Here is a 21,841-nt window from a genome sequence, read left to right on the forward strand (position 1 = left end):
TACTGGGGATTGAACTCAGGTCCTTGCGCTTGGGAGGCAGTCACTAGAACCACTGAGCTAAATCACTGGCCCCTTAAATACATATTTTCTAATGTCATATTTTAATCCATTTGATTGTGTTCTTTTCATTTGTTTACTTAGTGTTTTTTCTAGAGTTTATGATATATGTCTTAGCAGAATCTACTTCAAATTTATCCTAACTTTCAATGATACATAGAAACTTTACTCCTATACAATTCTATTCCTTCTTTTTGTGCTATTTTGTTATATACAGTGTACTTACATAGAACAAACTGAATAGTGCATTCTTATAATTATTACTTTCAATAACCTTATGTATTTAAAAAATTCTAAGAAAGAGGGACAAGTACATATTTATACACTTTTCTATATTAATCTTATTTTTCTGATTCTCTTTTTTTGTGGATTTGAGTACCATCTTATCATTTTCGACTTGCCTCGTCTTATTGTCATGCACATTATCTTTCTCTGATATATGGTATAAAGTATAATTTTATGCAGTTGCTCTTTAGACCAGGTAGAAGGGAGAAGAAATGCTGTTATATGTATTTTTTAAGACAGTTACCCACATAATGACCTTTTTAGCAGCACTTTCTTTTTTTTTAAAACTTTTTTCTTTTATTGAGTTTATTGGTACATTCTAGGTATACTCTACAGTTACATTCATCATTGGGATCTTGTACCTTTACATGACAGTTCTTGGTTCTCATTTTTCCCCTTGTCCCTGCCCTCCCTTCACCCCTTCCTCCCCTCCCCTTTTGCAAACACTTTATTTCCATTTTTTCATTTTCTCATATTTTTTTCTTTTCCCTTATTACCTTTCCCCTACCCTTCCCACTTTCCTTACACCTTTAGCCCTTTTCTTCCTATTTCACATTGTCAATTATCTCATTAGGATCTTATGTACTATTATAGTTTCTCATACCAGAGAAACTATTTGGTATTTACACATATGTGACTTATTTATTTCACTTAGGAGTATATTCTCAATATGTATCCATTTTCCTATGAATGAATCTAATTTCTCATTCTTTATGGCTGAGTAGTATTCCATTTAATAGAAAAAGCCACATCTTTATCCAGTTTCCAACTGATGGGCAAATGGACTATTTCCAAGCTTTAGCTATTACAAATTGTGCTGCTATAAACATAGGTGTGCATATATTGCTGTGGTATGATTCCTTTAATTCTTTTGGAAAGATACCCAGCAGAGGGATGGCTGGGTCAAATGGAACCTCTAGTCCCAGCTCTTTGAGGTATCTCCATATTGATTTCCATAGTGGTTGCACCAGTCTGCACTCCCAGCAACAATGGAGAAGGGTTCCTTTCTCCCCACAACCCTGCCAACATTTGTTATTGGTTGATTTCTTGATAGCAGCCATTCTTTGTGGGGTGAGGTGGAATCTCAGTGTTGTTTTCATCTGCATCTTTCAAATGACCAGTGATGTGGAATTTAGCAGCACTTTCTATAGATTGGAATTATTATTTGGTGATATTTGCTTTTAGCCTGAAGAATTTCCTTTAGTATTTCTAGTATGGTAAGTCTGCTAGTAAGGAATTCTCACAGATTTTATTTATCTAGTTTTGGATAATCTTTATTTGGCTTTCATTCAAAACTTTTACAAAACATTTTGTTGGATGTAAGATTATTGGTTGAGTTGTTTTATTTTTCCCCCTTTCAGCATATTGAAATACATTTTCCCCCTGCTTCCCACCCTCCATTGTTTTTTTGATATGAATTCATATGTTAATCTTATTGGAATATCTTTGTAAGTGATGTGTTGTTTTCAAGATGTTTTTATTTATCTTGAATTTCAAAATTTTAGTGTTCCATTTGATGTATGTGAAGTTCATTGAGTTTGGATTATAGGTGCTTTTTTTCTTCTTCATAAGATGGAAGTTTTTAAGCATCATTTCTTTCAACATTTTTTAGGCTCTTTTCTTCTTCTGTTGTGGTTTTCTCATTTGTGTGCTGATAAACTTAATGGTATCCCTTTTTTTCACTTTCTCCATTACTTTTTCTCATTGTTTTTTAGATTCTATAGTCTCTCTGTCTTTACAGTTGCTAATTTCTTCCTTTGTCAGCTCAAATTTACTGTTGAATCCTGCTGGTAATTTTTCATTTCAATTATTTTTCAACTCCTTAGATCACAGATTGCTCCCCAGTATGATCACTGACATTGGGCTCCTTAGAGACAGATTGTTGCATGTTTGTGAGGTTTCCTTTTACCCTGTCCTGGGCACAACCTATAGAGCAATTGTGGGGGACACAATGGAAGAACTTGCTTTTCACTGGTGTCTCACCAGCATCCAATTTGGGGGCCAGAGCTCTGCTGTGAGAGGATAGGGGAGGGAAGGGGAGAGGGACAGGGGAGAGACGCAGACCCAGACTGCCAGCTATCTGTTGCCTCCTTGAAGTATAGATCTTTCTGTGACCTAGTCCAGGGAAGGTTGGTGTCTGCTGATGATCACTACCTTTGCATCTATACAAGATGGATCTTCTGTTCTGGGAAGATGGGAACAACCATCTACCCAGCTTCCAAACTATTGGATCAGTTCTCTAGCAATATAGAACTCTGGGAAGGGGAGACTGCAGTCTTCACCTACTGTCCCACTTAGATCTTCTCTGTGTAGCGGGAGATGGGGAAACGGTATCCCCCTGCTGCCAACTGCTCAGTATAGGCCTTCTACAGCATGGACCTGTGGAAAATAGGGTCTGCCAGTGTTTTTCAGCTTCCACAATCACCTAGAATAGCTCTTTCCTTATAGGGAGGTGGGGTATATGAGACTTGCTCTGATGGAAATTGGCTGCTGAAACAGTTATGTAAGACAGAGCTATGAGGGGTGGGTGCAGTTCCTAGCTTGAATTCCTAGCTTCCCACCATTCTTAGGGAGTTTCTGTAGGTTTTGTTGAATAATTGCTTCTTACTTTCTTGTAAGCTCTTTGATTAATTTCCAGAGTCCTTGCTAACTTTGGTAATCCTACAAGTTATCTACATATCTGGGAGAGAGATTTTTCCAAGCATCTTATATTACCATTCCAAATATGGGCTGCTTTTTTTTTTGTTCTAAGGATTGAACTCAGGACCTTGCGCTTGCTAGGCAGGCACTGTGCTGCTTGGGGCATTTTTACTATAGTTTTATGCTGCCTGGGACACAGTGTAATGGTGTAAACAAAGGAATAAAGTAGGGGGACAATGAATGCTATGTAGCTTAGTGTTAGGCACTTAAGGAGGCAAACATTCAGCAGAGGGGTCTCCCAAGTTTCATCCACCCACATTTGACCATGTAAAGACAGTTACTTGTTTTTTTCTGTTTCTTATTGTAGTACACTTAGCCTCATTCATTCTTGTTTTTTTGTAGTAAGAATAGCAACCAGTCTTTAGTCCACTCTTTAGAGTTCTTGGGCAGTGTGTATATTTGATGCACTTGCTATGTCCATTGTAACAATGGGATGGCTTTATTTATTTGGTACTGGGGATCTTACTCAGGATCTTGCGCTTATGAGGCAGGTAGCGGAACCCACTGAACTATATCCCAGGCCGGATGTCTTTATTCGTAGTACCATTGTTTATTGAATTTGAATCTAGAAATGGGAAGTGCTTTCTAACCTAATCTTCACAGTCTTGCAAAAATAAAAACTGTAGAGTTTTACCAAGCATATTTAATATTGTAAATTCAAATAGATATTAATAAATGGTAAATAAAAATGTATTTAAAAGACATGTTTTGAAATTTCTCCTACTGTATGTACCTTAGAGTCTTGCCTGACCCTGGATTGACCTTGCCATATGTATGTGTGCATGTGTGTTTATCTTACTAGGTCACTGTTTTCTTTCTTTTTCTTTTTGGTACCAGGAATTGAACTCAGGACCTTGTGCTTACAAGGCAGGTGGTGGCACCACTGAGCTAAATCCCTGGCCCAGGTCACTGTTTTCTAAGTAGACAGTAATCACTTTCAACGCAAGGAACATGTTTTATTAACCTTTTTATTCCCTACTTTGCCAAACATTAAAATTGTTTGATCAATTCATTGAGTTAAAAATAGATCAAATCATACTAAAACCCTGTCATTATCCAAATAAGTGGAGTCCAGAAAACTCAGTTGTGTAAAACTCAGTTTGCTATTTTATTGAAAAGTTAATGGAATGGCTTGGCTAAAGTTGTATTGCAGGAAAGCAGTGAACTCTGAAAATTGGTCTCTTTGAAGTTTGTTCTAGATCCAGTAGTGAGTGAGCTGATTGCTGTCAGCGGGTTTGTGTAGTTCTGTCAGTGAGAAGGGGCCCTTGCTAGGTCTCGTGCTGCTGGGACTTCATTACACTCATCATAGGAAACTTACAGCAGTTTGGCTGGCTTCATTGGCCTCATTTGGAGAATGGACAGAGAAGCACTGGGGACGTGTGGACCTTATTTCTCTTCTTCCCCTAGTTACACAGTCCCGTCACTACTTTCCTTCCTACCAGGGATTTGAGCTGGCCCATTTAAGATTCGGGGGCTGCACAAAGAATATCGACCAGTTGCCAGTCAAATTGTCTCTGATTTTCATGTTTTCACTGGTTGCAAAAATTTACTATTGTAAATTTTGTTTGAAATGTGAATAAAAATTAATTATTCACGTAAAGAACACGTTAGTCCCATTTAGTAGTTTTAACAATGGTATTTGGTAAATGAGATCCTTTTACGTCACTTTTACTTACCATATTCTTTCTGCAAGCACTGGTGATAGCTAATATGTATGTGTGTGTTCATATTTGAAGGTATTTGAAGTTGTGGAACGTGTAGAAGAGTTAAGAAGGAAGTGGCCAGTAGCATGGGGGAAGTTAGATGATGGCAGCATTGGTGTGGTGACTCCATACGCAGATCAAGTGTTTAGGATACGTGCTGAACTTCGAAAAAAGAGACTATCTGATGTTAACGTAGAAAGGGTGCTAAATGTTCAAGGTAAGTACTAATTGGAATGTGTTGGTATTCAAATGCCTAGTTTTTAGTGTGTTTATAATTGATTTTAATTCTTTGAAAGATCTTAAAGTACTAAGAGATCTTAGGTCACTTTTCTGGAGCAGGAGTGATGTATTTACTTCATACTAATTTTTGGCTGGGGATTTAGCTCAGCGATTCCGTGGCCTGCCTTGCAAGTGCAAGGACCCAAGTTCAATCCCTGGTACCAAAAAAACAAAAACAAAAACAAACAAAAAAAAAACATACTAAATTTGTTCAGTGCTAGATTTTGTACTTAAAGCTTTTTTTACATGTTTGTTAAATTTTTTAAATCCAAGTAAAAGTATTAAAAGTGGATTTTTCCATGACCTAATTATATAATGCCACATAATATCTGTATGATGTAATTACAGTAATAAAAACATACAACAGATTGTAAAGTGTATTGAGAACTGATTTCTTCATTGATATTTTATCTGTAGATTGCCCTAAGTGAATAGTTAGCACCAAACCTTTCAGATTGTATTCTTATGCTGAATTGCTACAAACTTTATGCTTTTAAATATATGAAGCACTACACTACTATGATGTGAGCACTAAAGGTTTCATAGTAATACACAATAGCAAGAGTGGACACAGTGTCCACGTCATAGGGAACAAGTAGCTCCACTCCTCCACCTCCTGTCTAAATTATGCTGAATTGGGGTATTTTGGGAGGAACACTATTAAACACTAATGAAGCTAGAAAACATTCAGGAGACCTGGGAGGGTTGATGGTCTAGAAACTACTGTATGAAAGTCAGGATTGGTTGAAAAAACTGGTATTGCTTGGCCTTATAGAAGATTAAGGACTGATATTAAAGCTATTTTCAAATTTTTTAAGATTTGTCCTAGAATGAAGGGATAGATAGAATATTATAAGAAGAACATAAGAAAAACTGTCATTTAGTCGGGCGTAGTGGCGCACGCCTGTAGTTCCAGCACTCAGGAGGCTGAGGCAGGAGGATCGCTGTGAGTTTAAGACTAGTCTGGGCTACACAGTGAGTGCCAGGTCAGTCTCAACTACATAGTGAGACCCTGTCTCAAAAAACCAAAAAAACCAAAAACAAACAAACAAACAAAAAAAACAACTGTCATTTAAGTCTGATTCTTTGTAATGCTTCCTGGTGGAATCAGCAGTATTTGCCCTGGTTGGCCAGAGGCTAGCTTACTGTGCTTCAAGAAAACGTCCTTGTGCTTAATAGGACGTTGGACTAGATAATCTCAAAGGTTGGTTCTAGCACCAACATGTTTTTAGTATGGTAAAATGCATATAACATAAAAATTTACCATTGTAACTACTTTTATGTCTCCATTTCAGTGGCATGAAGTATATTCACATTGTTATATAGCCATTGTGACCATCCATCTCCAGAACTTTTTTCATTTTCTTAAATTGAAAATCTGTGCCCAATAAACAATAACATTCTCCCGCCCCTGGCAGTTACCATTGTACTTTCTGCCTCTGTGAATTTAACTATTCTAGGTACCTTGTGTAAGTGGAATCATAGTACAGATTGAATATCTCCCATCTGAAATATTAGAGATCAGAAGTATTTCAGATTATAGAGCTTTTGGGTTTTTGCTCAAACCTCCTCTTTTTGTGACAGGCTTATCTCACTTAGCACACCATTGTCAAGGTTCATGCATATTGTAGTATGTCAGAATTTCCTGCCCTGTTTTAGGCTGAATGCTCCATTGTATGTATATATAATATACTTTATTCATTTATCCACTCATCTATCTGTGGGCATTTGTTTTGTATCTACCTTTTGGCCATTGTGGAAAATGCTGGTATCAACTTGGGTATATTAATATTTCAACACTTGGCTTTCAGTTTCTTTGGCTATATACTCAGAAGTGACCCTGCTAGATCATATGGCGATTTCATTTTTTTTTTTTTTTTTTTTGAGGAACTGCCACATTGTTTTCCAGAGCAGCTCCATCATTTTCAATTTGTATTAGTAGTTTACACAGGTTTTCGTTTCTCTGCATCTTTGTCAGTATCTATTATTTAGGAATTACATTTTTAAAAAATGCAGTGCTTGTATTATATCAATGATTCAGAATGACAATCTCAAGTCTGTTTTTCAAAATTCTTTTTATAGGAAAACAATTCAGAGTTTTGTTTCTTAGCACAGTACGTACAAGACATACTTGTAAACATAAACAGACACCAATTAAAAAGAAAGAGCAACTTCTGGAAGATTCTACAGAGGACTTAGATTATGGGTTTTTATCTAACTACAAGCTTCTCAATACTGCCATCACAAGAGCGCAGTCCTTGGTTGCCGTGGTGGGAGATCCCATTGCATTGTGCTCTATTGGAAGATGCAGGTAATTACGTGTCACTGACTAAGGCAGTGAAGGGGAAATGTGAAGTAATTTGTATTCCTGTGTATACATTTATTTTTATGACCTGTTGGCTAGTTAAATCAATTTTGTTATTACCTGAAATACAGTGATAACACAAAAATCTATTACTTTGGGTCTATTTGTGATATTTATAATTGTGTATTCATTCATTATTCAACAGACACTGATACATTCTGAGTACTTTACATGTCCTAAGCACTTTTCTAGCCACTGAAGATATATCAGTGAAAAAAAAAAAAATAGGCAGAAGTCTCTGCCCTTTTGGGCTTATTTTTGATTTGGGTAGCAGATGAAGACTGACAATAAATATTGTGTACTATTTTATTTAGTAAATTTAATGGAAAAGAAATAGAACATTTAGGCAGTGATGGCAAACCTTTTAGAACTTATCAATGATATGAACAGTCTCACCATCACTAATTTAGGACAGTTAGAAGTGATGTGTGTGGGCTGGGCTGGTTTGTGATTGTAAATGATATGTTCAGAGTAGATTTCACTGAGAAGCTAACTTTGGAAGTAAGATTCTGAGCTATAGACCTACCTGGGGTAAAAGTGCTCTAGAAAGAGACAGCAGCTAGTTCATGGGTCTTTGAGGATTGTTTTTTTGGGGGTGTGGGTGTGGGTATCTATGGTGACTATTAAATTTTGCATTTTCTGCTGTGTGCTTTTCCTCCCTTCATTGTTACTTTAGTTACAATTTTTGGTGAATTTTTTCTTTAGTCATTTTTACTCAAGGCTTCTAAATGTAAATAATTTTTTGTATCTGGTTAATTCAGAGGATCTTAATATTAAGGGGTTAGAAATAATCATTACTTTGAATAGCATTGTTAATACTCATTAGACTATATGAGGAACAATTTTTAACAAAATACGATTAAAGTGTCAACTAAAAAATTTCTCTCTATATATAACTTAGTCTTTAATAGAAATTTTAAGTGTGTAAAGCCAATAATGTACTTGTCCTTTGAAGCAATGAAGAACTGTGTTAACATTTTTTTTTAAAAAAGCAGTTGAATAGAAGTGTATAATATTCACTTATGGGATTACTTAATATTTTATAAGTGTGGTAGTACATGTCACAGTAATTTCAGAACAGTAAAAGGATGTAGACAGAAGCTGTTAGAATTTATCTCTCTATAAATCACTTTTTTTGTTGCAATATAGGTACGGCAGCATTTTGTTGTTTGTTTTTGTGTTCTAGCAAGAAAAAAAATTCTATGGGAAAAGAGGCAGTTTGGACCATTAAGAGTAAGCTGCATGTATCAGAATTTAAGACTCCAAAATAAGTTAATATCCTCTATAAGGGGAAGCATTAACAAAGGAATCAAGGAGAGCTGTAATTCATGCTTACATTAGGAAAAAAAAACTTAGAAAAAAACCTAAGTTCTTAGGGTTCATGATTTTAAATAGTTCTGTTGTAACATGTCTTTCATATTTGAAAAGTAAATTGACATTCATTTGTAACCATTAATGACAAAGCTTGGAGAAAGGAATATGTTAATTCCAAGTTACAAATAAATAGAACTAAATATATATGAAGGAGTCTATTAATTTAACTCTCATTCCAAGAATTTAACTCCAGTTACTTTACATTGAAGGTATATTTGGTTAGATTGTTGCTGTGGTATTTGCCATTTGTGTTTATATTTATGATTTGATGAATGAAAAAGCACATACAATTTGATTAAAATGTATTATGCAGAAGTACTATACTATGGGGTGATGTGTATTAAAAATATCTAGGCACTGCTGGGACAATAAATAGGCCTTAGAGTGGTGGAATCACATTGTTTTTGGGCTATTCTTGTAAGTAACTCCAAACATTGATCAACTTGGATATATTTAAAGATTCCATTACCCCCATGACCATGCTGTGAATAGCATGAGATCAGCATTTTTAACCTCTTTCTGACATAATTGTTACTTTCTCAGAGCAAATAGGTGGAGAGTATTTTCTAAGACTGCACTGTCAGAATTGTCCAGGGCTAATTTTTAACTTGAAATTGAGTCTACTGGTTGCTCAGTTGGAGTGTGGCACAGACTGCAAATTAATTCATATGCTAAGCAAAATATTTTCAGGGGGATAATAAGTTGTTGGGGGGTATTATACATTTCATCACTAAATGAGAATGTTGATTAACAGTTTCATTTGGACAGTTAAATCGTAGCTCTATCCTAGGGAGTTGGTAGTTGAAGCATATGTATGCTTAAACTTTAACCTTGCTAATTTCATTAGAAATTAACTCAGTCTCACAATACAAGTAAACCTGAAGGATATAATGTGATCATCCAAACCTGTAAGAATGGAGGAATGAGTTTTTCATAGTTTAAATTCATCGAGACTTTCCCCTCCCATTTTCATTCAGTATTTACAAAAAATTAACATAATATTCCCAAATATCAATCAAATTTTCAAGGAGTGATTACTATGTATATTACACCAGCTTGGAAATCAATTATCCTTTACTTTTAAACAATTTTTCCCTTAGTCTGAAATAAATGCAGTGATTTGCTTCACTCATGAGACTAATACGTTAATGTGTCGATTGCCATTTTTTGACAGCTTTCTCTCAGCTAGGTGCTGCTTTGTGTACTTTGCACACAATGCCTCATTCAGTCATCCCAGCAATCCTGCAGGAGGCTATTTTATTTCCATATTAAATTGGCAGCCTGATTCAGAGATTTTAAATAATGCCCAGGGTCACATAGCTGATACTGTGCCTCACACAAACAAATGTCAGGTTGATTTCAAAACTCAGAAGGTCTGTCCTCGTGGTTGTGCTGCCTTTCCCAGGAAGTGATGAATGTGTCCTGTAAAATGACACTGAATGGGGAGGTAGGGGGAGGGTGATAACACCCAGACAACATATATACCACTGCTTTTGTTGGAGGTCTTTCCTTTCACTGATACCTTTCCTTAAAACAGTGAAATGCAAACATTTCCTGTATGTGTAGAGATGTGTGTATGTGTGTGTACATACGTATATTTACATACATACCTACACACAGGATGACTTGACATCAAGTGATTTATTTTTATTTTTTATTTTTTTGTTCCGGGGATTGAACTCAGGACCTTACACTTGTGAGGCAGGTGGCAGAACCCCTGAGCTAAATCCCTGGCCCAAGTGATTTCTTTTTTTTTTTCCCTTTTGGTACCAGGAATCAAACTCGGGCTCTTGAACTTGTGAGGCAGGCGGCGGAACCACTGAGCCAAGTCCCAGGCCCTCAAGTGATTTCTTTTTAGTCAAGTGGCTTTTCAGTGTATTATCAGTGACCTTAGAAGCACAGTTTTTATAAAAATAAAACCAAGCTTTATATTCATAATTTTGTTCAGTAGTTAGAAGGAAGGTTGTGTCCTTGAAGTAGCTAAAATATATTATAATATGATTGCAATACTTGGGTTCTCTAACCAACGTTACTAGAAAACTGATTAACATAATAATATGTTAACATTTTAGGGAAGGTGCTGAGAATTGGTGAAGACTTTAATGAGTGGTGAATTCTTACCCTCCTTATGAGTGTAGTTGAATTTCTCATGTCATCTTACAATTATATGTGTTCAGAAATACCTCAGTAAAGTTTTTGGAAATTTGGCAGCGTGGGCATCATATTTGACAGAGCTTTCACCAAGAGGAAAATAAGAAAAAATTTGGGTTTAATACTAAGACTTTTTGTAGGAAAAATTATTTCTCTGAATAGATATCTAGAAGTGAGAGATGTTTCTTCAATAGGAATACTGTGAAAGTATTGCTTGTGCCCTATTTTACATGAGGAAAGTGAGGTATAAAGAGGAGTTAAGTAATTTGCCCAAAGTTGAGTTAGTTACTAGGTGACACAATTACGGACAGTTTTGCTTTGTTAGTGTGATAATAAGATTTAAAATAATAAATTTCAAGCTACTTGTGGAACTTGTTTACCTTGATTAATTTATGCTTAGTGAGAGGTTATTGAAGGTAGGATAGGAACAGGGTGTGAAGTTTAAGAAGCTGGCTTAAAAATGAACAGTTTTTAGTATTTGGCTCTCTGAATTAGAAATAAAAATATGTAATATGGAATTGATATAAACTGAATTAGAGTAAAAGACAATTCATCCTTTCCATGTCATGATTTGTCTTGGACTCCAACACAACACAAAATGCCACTCTGTGAAACTAATACTTTATCAATTAGACTAAAAAACTTTGAATAGTATATGTAAAATTGTATTGATAAATATTAATCAGTTGAAAGCTGTGATTGTTCCAGTCAAAAGGTAGGGAAGTTTATGGATTTTAGATCTGGACTGTTGTATTAGAGGTAATTCTTCCTTAGAATATTTTTCAAGTTACTATAAAGAAAATAAAAAGACCATATTATTTAGAGTGTTCTCAATTAATTTATTGACAGTACTAGTATCACAGGGATCTTAAGAATAAAAATGAAGTATAGGCCGGGTGTGGTGGCACACACCTGTAATTCCAGCACTCAGGAGGCTGAGGCAGGAGGATCGCTGTGAGTTTGAGACCATCCTGGGCTACATAGTGAGTTCCAGGTTAGTCTCAACTACGTAGTAAGACGTTGTCTCAAAAAAGAGTAGAGTGTTTTAGTGTGTATTCTTAGTAATTATGTTATTTGTTTTTGTGACATGGTTAGAAATATTTAATCTTTTATGGTATGTTGGTATATTTACCTTTCTTTTTGTTTACATGTTGGCCTAAATTTTTTCTGGACTTGTTTCTTAAAGTCATCTTTAAAAAATTAGGAGGTATATATAAGAAACATAGTTCAGAATTAAGCTCTGTAAAATTCTGTGAGTATGTGAATAACCCAGTTCCCATTCATGTACTAAGTTTTATAATATAAACCTTTTCATTTATGGTTCTTGAAGCCATCTTGATTGTCTACTCTCAACTAGAATATAGGATATCTTAGGAAGAAACCATATCACATTATCTTTTATATCATAGTAAAATATTATTGAACCTCATATTAAACACAGGTCTTCATATTTGTACTAGTCATTTAAAATTTAAAATCTTCAAATGTTTCACAATATGTATTTAATATTTTTAGTTGGAGATCAATTTTCAGATTTTAAACAATGGCAGTATATAACTGCAGAAGTCTTGAATGTATTTTTTGCTTTAGCATTTATTACTTTTGATTAGAAAATGAATAATCAATATTAAAATTAGTGTTCTAACTTCCTGTATTTTCTATAATTTAATTCTTATAATTTAGAGTTATATAACTTGTGCTTGTGACAAGCATCAGTTAAGTAAGAGAAAAATATGGTAGGAGTAGTTGGTTATTTTTAAAGAATTCTTATGAGAATTACCTACTTTTTAAAAAATTTCTATTTTGAGTTGGCTTTTTTTTAGTCATTTAGCACCAAGCTACTTTGACCCTGTGTCACCCATCTCTGTGTGCGTGTGTGTGTATGTGTACATATATAAAATTATATACATATATGTGATTATATAAGATTACATAGATATGATTATATGTATGTTATGTGTATGCAGTCATTCTGCAGCAGTACATTCTGAGAAAGGTATTGCTAGATAATTTTGTCATTGTGAACATTGTTAAGAGTATATTTACACAAATGAAGATAGTTACGATGCCACTAAGTGATATCATTGTATGGAACCACAGTTACATATTCAGTTTGTTGTTGACTGAAATATCATTATATGGTACATGACTGTGTATAGACATGTATATATGTATAAGTGTGCCTGGAAGCACAAATTTTTCTTTAAAGTGAGTTACCAGGAGTTTTGAAATTTTTGTAGATAGCAGGAAACATTCTTCATTAGTGTTGGTAAGCCAAGCAGTGAGCATGTTACTTGCATTGAGGAGTCAAAATTATTTGTGAGCTGGTTTTGTATGTATCATACTACTTGTCATGATTGGTTTGAATGTCAAACTTCTGAAATCTTATGACTGATTGAAAGATTATATCTAAATCATGAACTATTGGACTTTAGAATTTGGGGCTTGGTGGGTATTGAGTTTGAAATTATCTTTGGTTATTTATTTTCATTTCTTTGATCTCATCCACTGAAATTGTAACCCAATCTTATAAATGTCTTCTGTAGGAAGTTTTGGGAGCGGTTTATCACGCTTTGTCATGAAAATAACAGCCTACATGGGATCACATTTGACCAGATCAAGGCTCAGTTAGAGGCTTTAGAACTAAAGAAGACATATGTGTTGAATCCACTGGCTCCTGAATTTATTCCCCGGGCTCTAAGACTGCAGCATTCAGGAAATAGCAACAAACAGCAGCAATCACCACCCAAGGTAAAGCCTCCAGTAAGAAGTTCAAGGGTGAGAACAGTGTAGTAGAGGTATAATTGGGCCCTGAGTCACTTTAAGTATTGAAATTGAAGATTACATTTGGTGGCCAGCAGTTTCTATAATGAACTTGTTTATATTTGGACATATAAGTGAAAACACAGTGTGACATTTTGCCATGCTTAATGTCATAATCATCCTCAAAAAGTTTTAAGTACCTAAAAACTTCTGATAAGTGGGCCAAGGATTTAGCTCAGTGGCACCTCGCCTTTCTTGCAAGTGCAAGGTCCTGAGTTTGATTCCTGATAACAAAAAACCAAAAAGCTTCTGATAACCTTTTACATTGTAATTTTTCAGTCTTCTCTACCAACAGACTGTTGTGAGATGTGAGGAAACATGCAGTTTAAAAGATTGTCACACACTTCAAAAGCATGTCCTCACAACATTTTATTTATAAGGGTTATGTTATAGTCACAATGCTTGTATAAAGAAAATAATTCTTTTATTTATGACTGACTCATTTTGAATGTTACTTGACACAGAAAATTTGGATGTAGCTCAGTGGTGCCGCTGCCTACCTCGAAAGTGCAAGGTTCCAAGTTCAATCCCTTGTAGCAAAAAGAAAAGAAAAGGGCCAGGATTTAGCTCAGTGGTCCTGCCGCCTGCCTTGTAAACACAAGGTCCTGTGTTCGATTCCTGGTACCAGAGAGGAGAGACAGAGAGAGAGAGAGAGAGAGAGAGAGAGAGAGAGACTCTGACTGAGAGAATTTGAACAATTTCTTAAAGATGGGTTGGTTTTTGACTCATTTTGACCCTGAGTCCAGTCAGGGTATGGAAGTGGGCAGTAAGGCTGTTTCTACTTTTGAGCCATAGCTATTTTGGGCAAATAGCTTATTTGCTAGAGTGCTGAAAACATTTCTTGAATGTTAAAAAAAAAAAAAAAAAAAACTAAATTTAGTATCCTGAAAAGAAGTCTCTGAGAATGGCATGAATGATATACGCTTGGTTTTTTGTACATTTATAGTCCTCAGCACTGTATGAAACTTATTAACATTGCAGAGTATGGTGGTGCCTGCCTGTAATCTCAGCACCCAGGAAGATGGAAGCGGGAGGATTGACACTAGTTTGAGGCCAGCATGGACTACAAAGTGAGTTTAAGGCCAACCTGAGTTTCATAGCAAGACCCTGTCTCACCTCCCCACACAACAAAAATCAAAACCTAGTGACATGAATTAAAAAGTATGTAATGGTGGAGCTTTACTACACCTAATATGTAAGCAGTAATGAATGTTTTTCTTTTTCTTTTTTTTGAAACAAGGTCTTGCTCTGTAGTTCAGGCTATCCTTGAGCTTACTGTGTAGCTCAGGCTTGTGTCAAACTCTTGGCGATCCTCTTGCCTCAGCCTCCTGAGTTCTGGGATTACAGACTAGTGAGATTACAAATGTGTGCCACCATGCCCAGCTATGAATAATTTTTTGAAAGTCTTTTAGCCAAATAGTAACCTGAGAACTACTTCCTGAGCTAATATAGTATTATATATTCTTAGGTTAATAAAACTATACTAAATGTGCATTAATGCTTTAGTGATTTGACATAATTAGAGGATTAAAATTCTACATAAATGAGCTTCTATGTGCCAGGTATTGTGACAGGTGCTTTAGAGGCGTATGTAAGCAGATTATCCCCTCAGTCTGCTGTGGTAGTGCTTGGAGGAGATAGAGGGAGTGATGGTCAGAAATAGGTAGATTCAGGGCATTTTATTTCTGCCACAGAAGTTATGTTTAGGAATTGATTGGGTGGCTAGAGATAGTGAGACATTGTGGGGGAAATGTATAGAGTACGCCAAAAAATGTGTATGTCAGGAAAAGAAAAGCGTGTATAAATATTTTAATACCAAATTTATCATGAGATTAATACAAGTTACTTTTGGCCTCTACAATTGTAAGAGGTGTGCTCCAGGTATTGCCCTTTAGCTTCCAGACATTTATTTGTATGGCAAATTGCTGAAGTGTGTATACATTTTTTTTTTTTTTTGCTCTGTATTTAAAATCTCCAAGAATATAAGCTCAGTTATGACAGATTTCTACCTGTATTATTTTCTGCTATAATCTCTGTCCCAGAGCAGTACTTAGTTTGTCTTTTTTTTTTTTTTTTTCTACTGGGAATTGAGCTCAGGTCCTTGAGCTTGCAAGGCAGGCAGTAAAATCAACTGAACTAAATCCCTGGCCCAATTTCTCATAAATTTTAAATGTGAGTTTAATGAGAGTTTTGTGTTAGCTTTCTGTTACTATGATAGATGTTTGAGATGATCAATTTATGAAGAGAAAGGGTTTATTTTGGCTTACAGCATTAGAAATTTCAGGCTGTGATCATATGGCCTGGTTGCTCTGGGCCTGTAGCTGCTCATCATGGTAGGGATATGTGGCACATCAAAACTGCTCACCTCCTGGCTGGGGAGTAAAAGAGAATAAATAGAGAGGAAGAGGCTGGGACCCCAGTCTCCTCCAAAGGGCATGTCCTCAATGACCTGAAGCCCTCTCACTATGCTTTTTTATTGTTTTTGTTCTCATTATCTGTTGGAGATCACCCTGTGGTTCAGCCTAGACAAGCCACTTTAGCACTAAGCTACACCGCCAGTCCCAGACCCCCTCTCAAAGGGCCTATGTTACAGCTTGTATCTAGATGTCCCTCAAACCTTCATGTGGTCATATGTGAGATTTTGCAGAGGTGGCTGGATCTAGAGTGTGAGATACTGGGATCAAGGATGTGATACTGGGATTGATTCATTCATGGTGTGAGGCTAGGATTAAGGCTGCCCCACCTTGAGTGTGAGTGCAACCCGCCCTAAGGGTGGGTATCTTGGATAGGATAGGGAGAGAAAGAAGGTTGCTGCTTGTCACTTGTGCTTGCTGCCTTGCTGTCTTCTCCCTTCTGCCTGCCATGAACTGTTTCTCCTCTGTAACACCCCTCTTCCATGCCGCCCTGCCTTGGAGCCAGCCAGCTATGAACTAAAACCTCTGCAAACCGTGAGCCAAATAAACCTTTCCTCCTTTAACTTTGGGTGTCAGGTATTTTGTCTCAGCAACAAGAAAAGGAAGACAGTCTGTCATCTCCCCAGGATGTCAAGCTGGGAACTAAGCCTTTAACATACGGGGCTTTGGATTCCACATTCAAACTGCAGCAAGCTTTTATAAAATTTGAGTGATATGAGAGAATGGGGGACATGTCTACAGGGGGAAGCAAGTGGTTTAGGATATAAGAGAATAGAACCCAGGCAGAAACTTTGTTTGACCTGATTTTTATTTAAAATAAAATCATGTTATAAAATAATTATTTGCCTTTGCACATTTAGCTACTGTAGAGTAGCTAAATAAAGCCTTCTTACTTAACTGAGCAATGTAAGCATCAGTTAATGTTCTGTAGATGAAGGTAGATTCAAGCCGTTGTGCTAGGTATGTATTGACTTTAAGGAAAACTATAGTTTTTTAACAGTGAAGAATACATATTAAGTTGACTTGTTTTTCTCAAATCATAAACTCCCTAAAGACAAAGATCTTATCCTGTATGCTATTTATGACTCCCAGCGCCCAGCCCCACTCATTGCACGTAGTGGGTACTCAGGAAGTACTTGATAAGTGAAGAAAGGTTATAGCATGCCCAGTAGAATGTAATGTGGCTTCTTTCTTTCAGTGAGAGTTGTATAAAGGCCAAAGCAACCCTCTCCCCAATGTATCCTAAACTTAAAAAAAAATTATCTTCACCATAGATGTTCTCCGTTATTTTTTATGTGTCATCACTTCACCACTATTTATATACCTGGTTGTTTAAAATCATTTATATACGTGACATAAATAATCAGTAATTTTGCATAAATGAGGTATAGGGAGCCATAGGTTATCCATGTCACCATATCTCCCTCCTCCCTCCAGTATTTTATTTCTATAAAATTGTTTTTATAAGGTTTGGATTTATTCTGGAGTCTTTTAAAATTTAAGCTTACATTGTGGAAAATTTTTAAAGTAGAGAGAATAGTATATGAATCAATCCCCTGTTATACAGCTCTATTAATTATTAACCTCATCTCTTTTTCATGGATAATACTACTACTCCCATCACACCTCCACTAAATATAAACACTGGATAAATTTTTTTCTGGGGATTGAACTCAGGACCTTGTACTTGCAAAGCAGGCAGCAGAACCACTGAGCTAAATCTCAGGCCCCACACTGGATAATTTTGAAACAGATCCCAGTTATTTTATTTCATGTGCTAGAGTCTTTTGATGAGAGAGGATTTATTTCTTGAATAGAAAAGGGGTGATACTTTTGAAAATGTGATACTGACCTATTTCATTTTTTTCAAATTTCCTTAATTTTTTGTTTTTTGTCTTTTGAGACAGGGTCTTACTATGTAGTTGAGACTGAGCTGGAACTCACAAAGTAGCCCAGGCTGGTTTCAAACTTGCAGCGATCCTCCTGACTCAGCTTCTTGAGTGCTGGGATTATAGGCGTGTGCCACCACGCCTAGCTCAAATTTCCTTAATTTTAACTGTTCTTCCTGTAAGAAATATTAAAATCAGTATCTTTAATGTTAGAATAGAATTAAAAATTCCATGAAGATTTTATGTAAATAAAATCATCAAAAGATTGTATAATGGTTAAAATACTCTAAGACTAACTACCCTTCTTCGAGTTCTATTTAACAACAAGATATACCCCTGGATGTGTAGTAGTCAAAGAACTTTATTGTCCTCACTAAGATTTCAGTTCTAAAATAGGATTTAGCTGAGGTACAGAATATTGAGGGATCTGGGAGCAGGTGGTCCTTGCTAGTCCTTTAGTGCTTTACCTGCTGCAAGCATCAGTTATAGCAAAGGTAGTGTTTCACAGGAGCCTGAAGAATTCACATTCCACCTGTCCTCTGGCTTCCTTCTAGGACTCTTGCTGGGAATAGTTTTGAGAAGCCTTTCTAAAACGGACCAGTTTCATTTACATACAGTGTAAACACTTCAGAAGATAGATATTTGGAAACAGATCGAGATCCTCTAAAGACTATCATCATCATTTTATAGGCTTTAATTGTTTTTAATATCTAGCTGCTAATGTTATGACTTGCTGTCTAGTCATAAGAAAATGTGTCAGTCTTGTTCACCTGAGTGTTGGTGACCAGGCCAAGTGGGACATATGGTGGGCTCTCCGAAAACATTGGTTGAATGAATAAATAGAAAAGGACGAGTGCTGAAGAAGTAAATATTTAAGTGAATAAATGGTAGATAATAGGTGTGGTGGCGCATGCCTGTAGTCGCCGAACTCTGAGAGGCTGAAGCAGGAGGATAGCAAGTTTGAGCCTATCTTAGACAGTTTAGCAACTTAGATTCAAATTCAAAGCAAATAAAAATAAAATAAAAAAGGACAGGGATGTAGCATACTGTGAAAGCCCTGGGTTCAATCTCCAGTAACTTAAAAAGTAGGCAATGTGAACTACATTTGCTTATAACAGTAGATGATTTGAGCTACATTTGCTTCTAAACATCCTGATATTGGCATTCTACCAAAGGCAAGAATATTTTCTGAGGTTTATTATTAGAATGAAATTAGCTTGGAATTATTAGGCATGACTTTTTTTTTGGTACTGGGGATCGAATTTGAGACCTTGCTCTTGGGAGTCCAGCATGGTGCCACTGTACTGAATCCTCGGCCCTGGGATGACTTTTATACATAGTAGCTAACTCTGGCTTACTGCTGTATTATTTTATTTATGATCTACCGAATGCTGTATTCTGTTTAGACCAAGTAAATTTCTGTCTTATAGTTACCCACTGAGTCAAAATATGCTAGATAATTGTATGGTGTATTGAACTGTGTAGTGGTGAATTATGCCTGTAGACATGCCACTGCCTTTTTATGAGATAGGCCTCAGTTTGCCTGTACATTTAGTATACCATGCAGTGCCCAGAATGCTGATGTATATTGTCTAACATGCCTCCACCTTTATAGTCTAGGGTGGTGGCGGTGAACCTATGGCCCCCATACTGCAGCAGACTGTTGTTTCTATCATTGAAAGCTCTAAAATGTTCACCATTGATCCTAGACCAGACTTTAAAACTTTCACTGGTACAAACATCTTGCTACAGCATGTGTGCCATAGGTTACTGCCACTGCCCTGGACTATAGTTAACTGTGTTAGTGGTGCAAACATAGTGTCACAAACATAGTAACTTAAAACAGCATGAATTTATCTCACAGTTCTGTAAGTCAGATGTCAGGTTTGGCTTGACTGGTATCTCTGCTTCATCTCCCACAAGATTGATCAAAGTGCTGACTGACTGATCTCTTACCTAGAGGCTTTGGAACGAATCTGGTTTTAAGTTGTTGTTGGTTGATGCCAAAATTCAGTTCCTTGTGATTGTAGGACTAATGTCCTTGCTTCTGGATGTCATGCTTATTTTGTAGAACCTTCTCACGAGTTCTCAGAGGTGTCTCCAACATTTCAGAGCTAGCAAGGTGCATTGAATCCCTTTATTCAGAATCTGACTCCTCTCTGTCACATCTCACTTCCTCCTCTGCTGCTGCATCTCTGACTCCAGCTAGAGAAATTTCTCTGCTTTTAAGGCTCAGGTGAACAGTTTGAGTCCACCCAGATAATCTAGGATAATCTACCTATTTTAATATCACAACTTCAACTAGACCTGCAGAATTCCTTTTGTCATATAGCGGAACATATTTACAGAACCCAGGGATGAGGATGTAGACATCTTTGGGGGCACCATTCTGCCTACCACATGTGATTAAGTTGCTGCTTTTTCTCTATACAGTTGTCTCTGGCTGAAGGGTCATTAGCAAGCTACAGTAATAGGTTTGACAGCTAAGAAATCTAAATGGTTTATTACCCTCCTGGAACCATCTTACCTGTCGGTGTCTCTGGCGTCCCTTTCTTCTATCAGTGTATGTGCTACCGATTGCTCTTTTTGTCACTTTTAATTGCCATGCTTCTGATCTTACCTCTACTTCTGCCATCTCATTGTTTGTCATTTGCGCCTTTTCAGTTTTTGTCCTTATTACTTCTGTATTCCGAAGTTAGTTCTGTTTTTGATTCCCCCCGCCCTTTGGTACAGGGGATCGAACTTGGGTCCTTGAGCTTGCAAGGCAGGCGACAGAACCTCTGAGCTAAATCCGTGGCAGAAGTTAGTCTTTTAAAGCTGGTGTCAATAACTGTAAGCATCTGTTTTCTTCTGGTTAATGGATCCATGATGATTATTTATTGGCTCTTTTTTGGCCCATTTTAAGAGTTACGTCTAGATATCCCATTCATAACTAAGGAGCTGACCGTACAACTGTCCATGTTTGCTGCTGATCTGAATATTTAATATCCTTGACAGATAAATCGATAAATGGAGTATCCCTGTGTTTTTGCTTTGGTCAAGAATGAATTTTCGGGCCTGGGATTTGGCTCAGTGGTTCTGCTACCTGCCTTCAAAGTGCAAGAGCCCAAGTTTGATCCCCAGTACCAAAAAAAAGAGAGTGAATTTTCTTTCTCCTATAGACATCCCCTCTTTATTTAGTTTTCAGATGTTCAATACAAACAAATTTGTTTATACCTAGAGACAAGTTGCATGTTGTGCCACTTTTCCACAGTGGGCTTGATGTGTGTGGGTTACATTTAGCTAGTGGGAAGAGCAAGTTATTATTATTTTTTTAGTTCATAAGTTCAGAGGCATTGCCAGATATTATTTCCACTCAAATGTCATAATTTTTAATGGTAAACTAATATATCATTATATGAATTACTTATTCAATAAGACCTCCATTGATGGACATTTGGATTGTTAACATTTATCACACATATAAACCGTGGCTTCTTGAAGAACATCAGTGCCAAAATCCATGGTTCATTTGGATAAATTCCTGGAAATGCAATTACAGGGTTAAAGTAGTGTATGTACATCATTAATACTTCTGGTATATATGCCAAATTGCTATCTAGTAATTAGCTAGATTCTCTCAGGTAGTTTATGACAGTGCATATTTCTTGTTCCTTTAGAAAATCTTGGGCCAGGGATTTAGCTTAGTGGTGGTGCCATGGCCCACCTCATAAGCGCAAGGTCCCAAGTTTGATCCCTGGTTCAAATAAATAAATAGGAAAATCTTCTACTTTAAGATACTTTTTTTTTTTTTTTTTTTGA

The 21,841-nt window shown here is 36.4% G+C and overlaps 1 protein-coding gene across 3 annotated transcripts in view; it reads left to right on the top strand.

Moving 5' to 3' along the window:
• Helz (helicase with zinc finger) overlaps positions 1 to 21,841 on the top strand; it is a 152,299-nt gene that overhangs the window by 89,451 nt on the left and 41,007 nt on the right. For all 3 annotated transcript variants that reach the window (XM_010616799.3, XM_010616801.3, XM_010616800.3), the window contains 3 exons: positions 4,779 to 4,962; positions 7,107 to 7,335; positions 13,461 to 13,665. In XM_010616799.3, the coding sequence (XP_010615101.1) occupies positions 4,779 to 4,962; positions 7,107 to 7,335; positions 13,461 to 13,665 (618 nt within the window). The remainder of the gene's footprint in view (positions 1 to 4,778; positions 4,963 to 7,106; positions 7,336 to 13,460; positions 13,666 to 21,841) is intronic.

Source organism: Fukomys damarensis, unplaced genomic scaffold (assembly GCF_012274545.1).
Source record: "Fukomys damarensis isolate Sample0158 unplaced genomic scaffold, DMR_v1.0_HiC HiC_scaffold_23, whole genome shotgun sequence".
NCBI classification, from domain to species: Eukaryota; Metazoa; Chordata; class Mammalia; order Rodentia; family Bathyergidae; genus Fukomys; species Fukomys damarensis.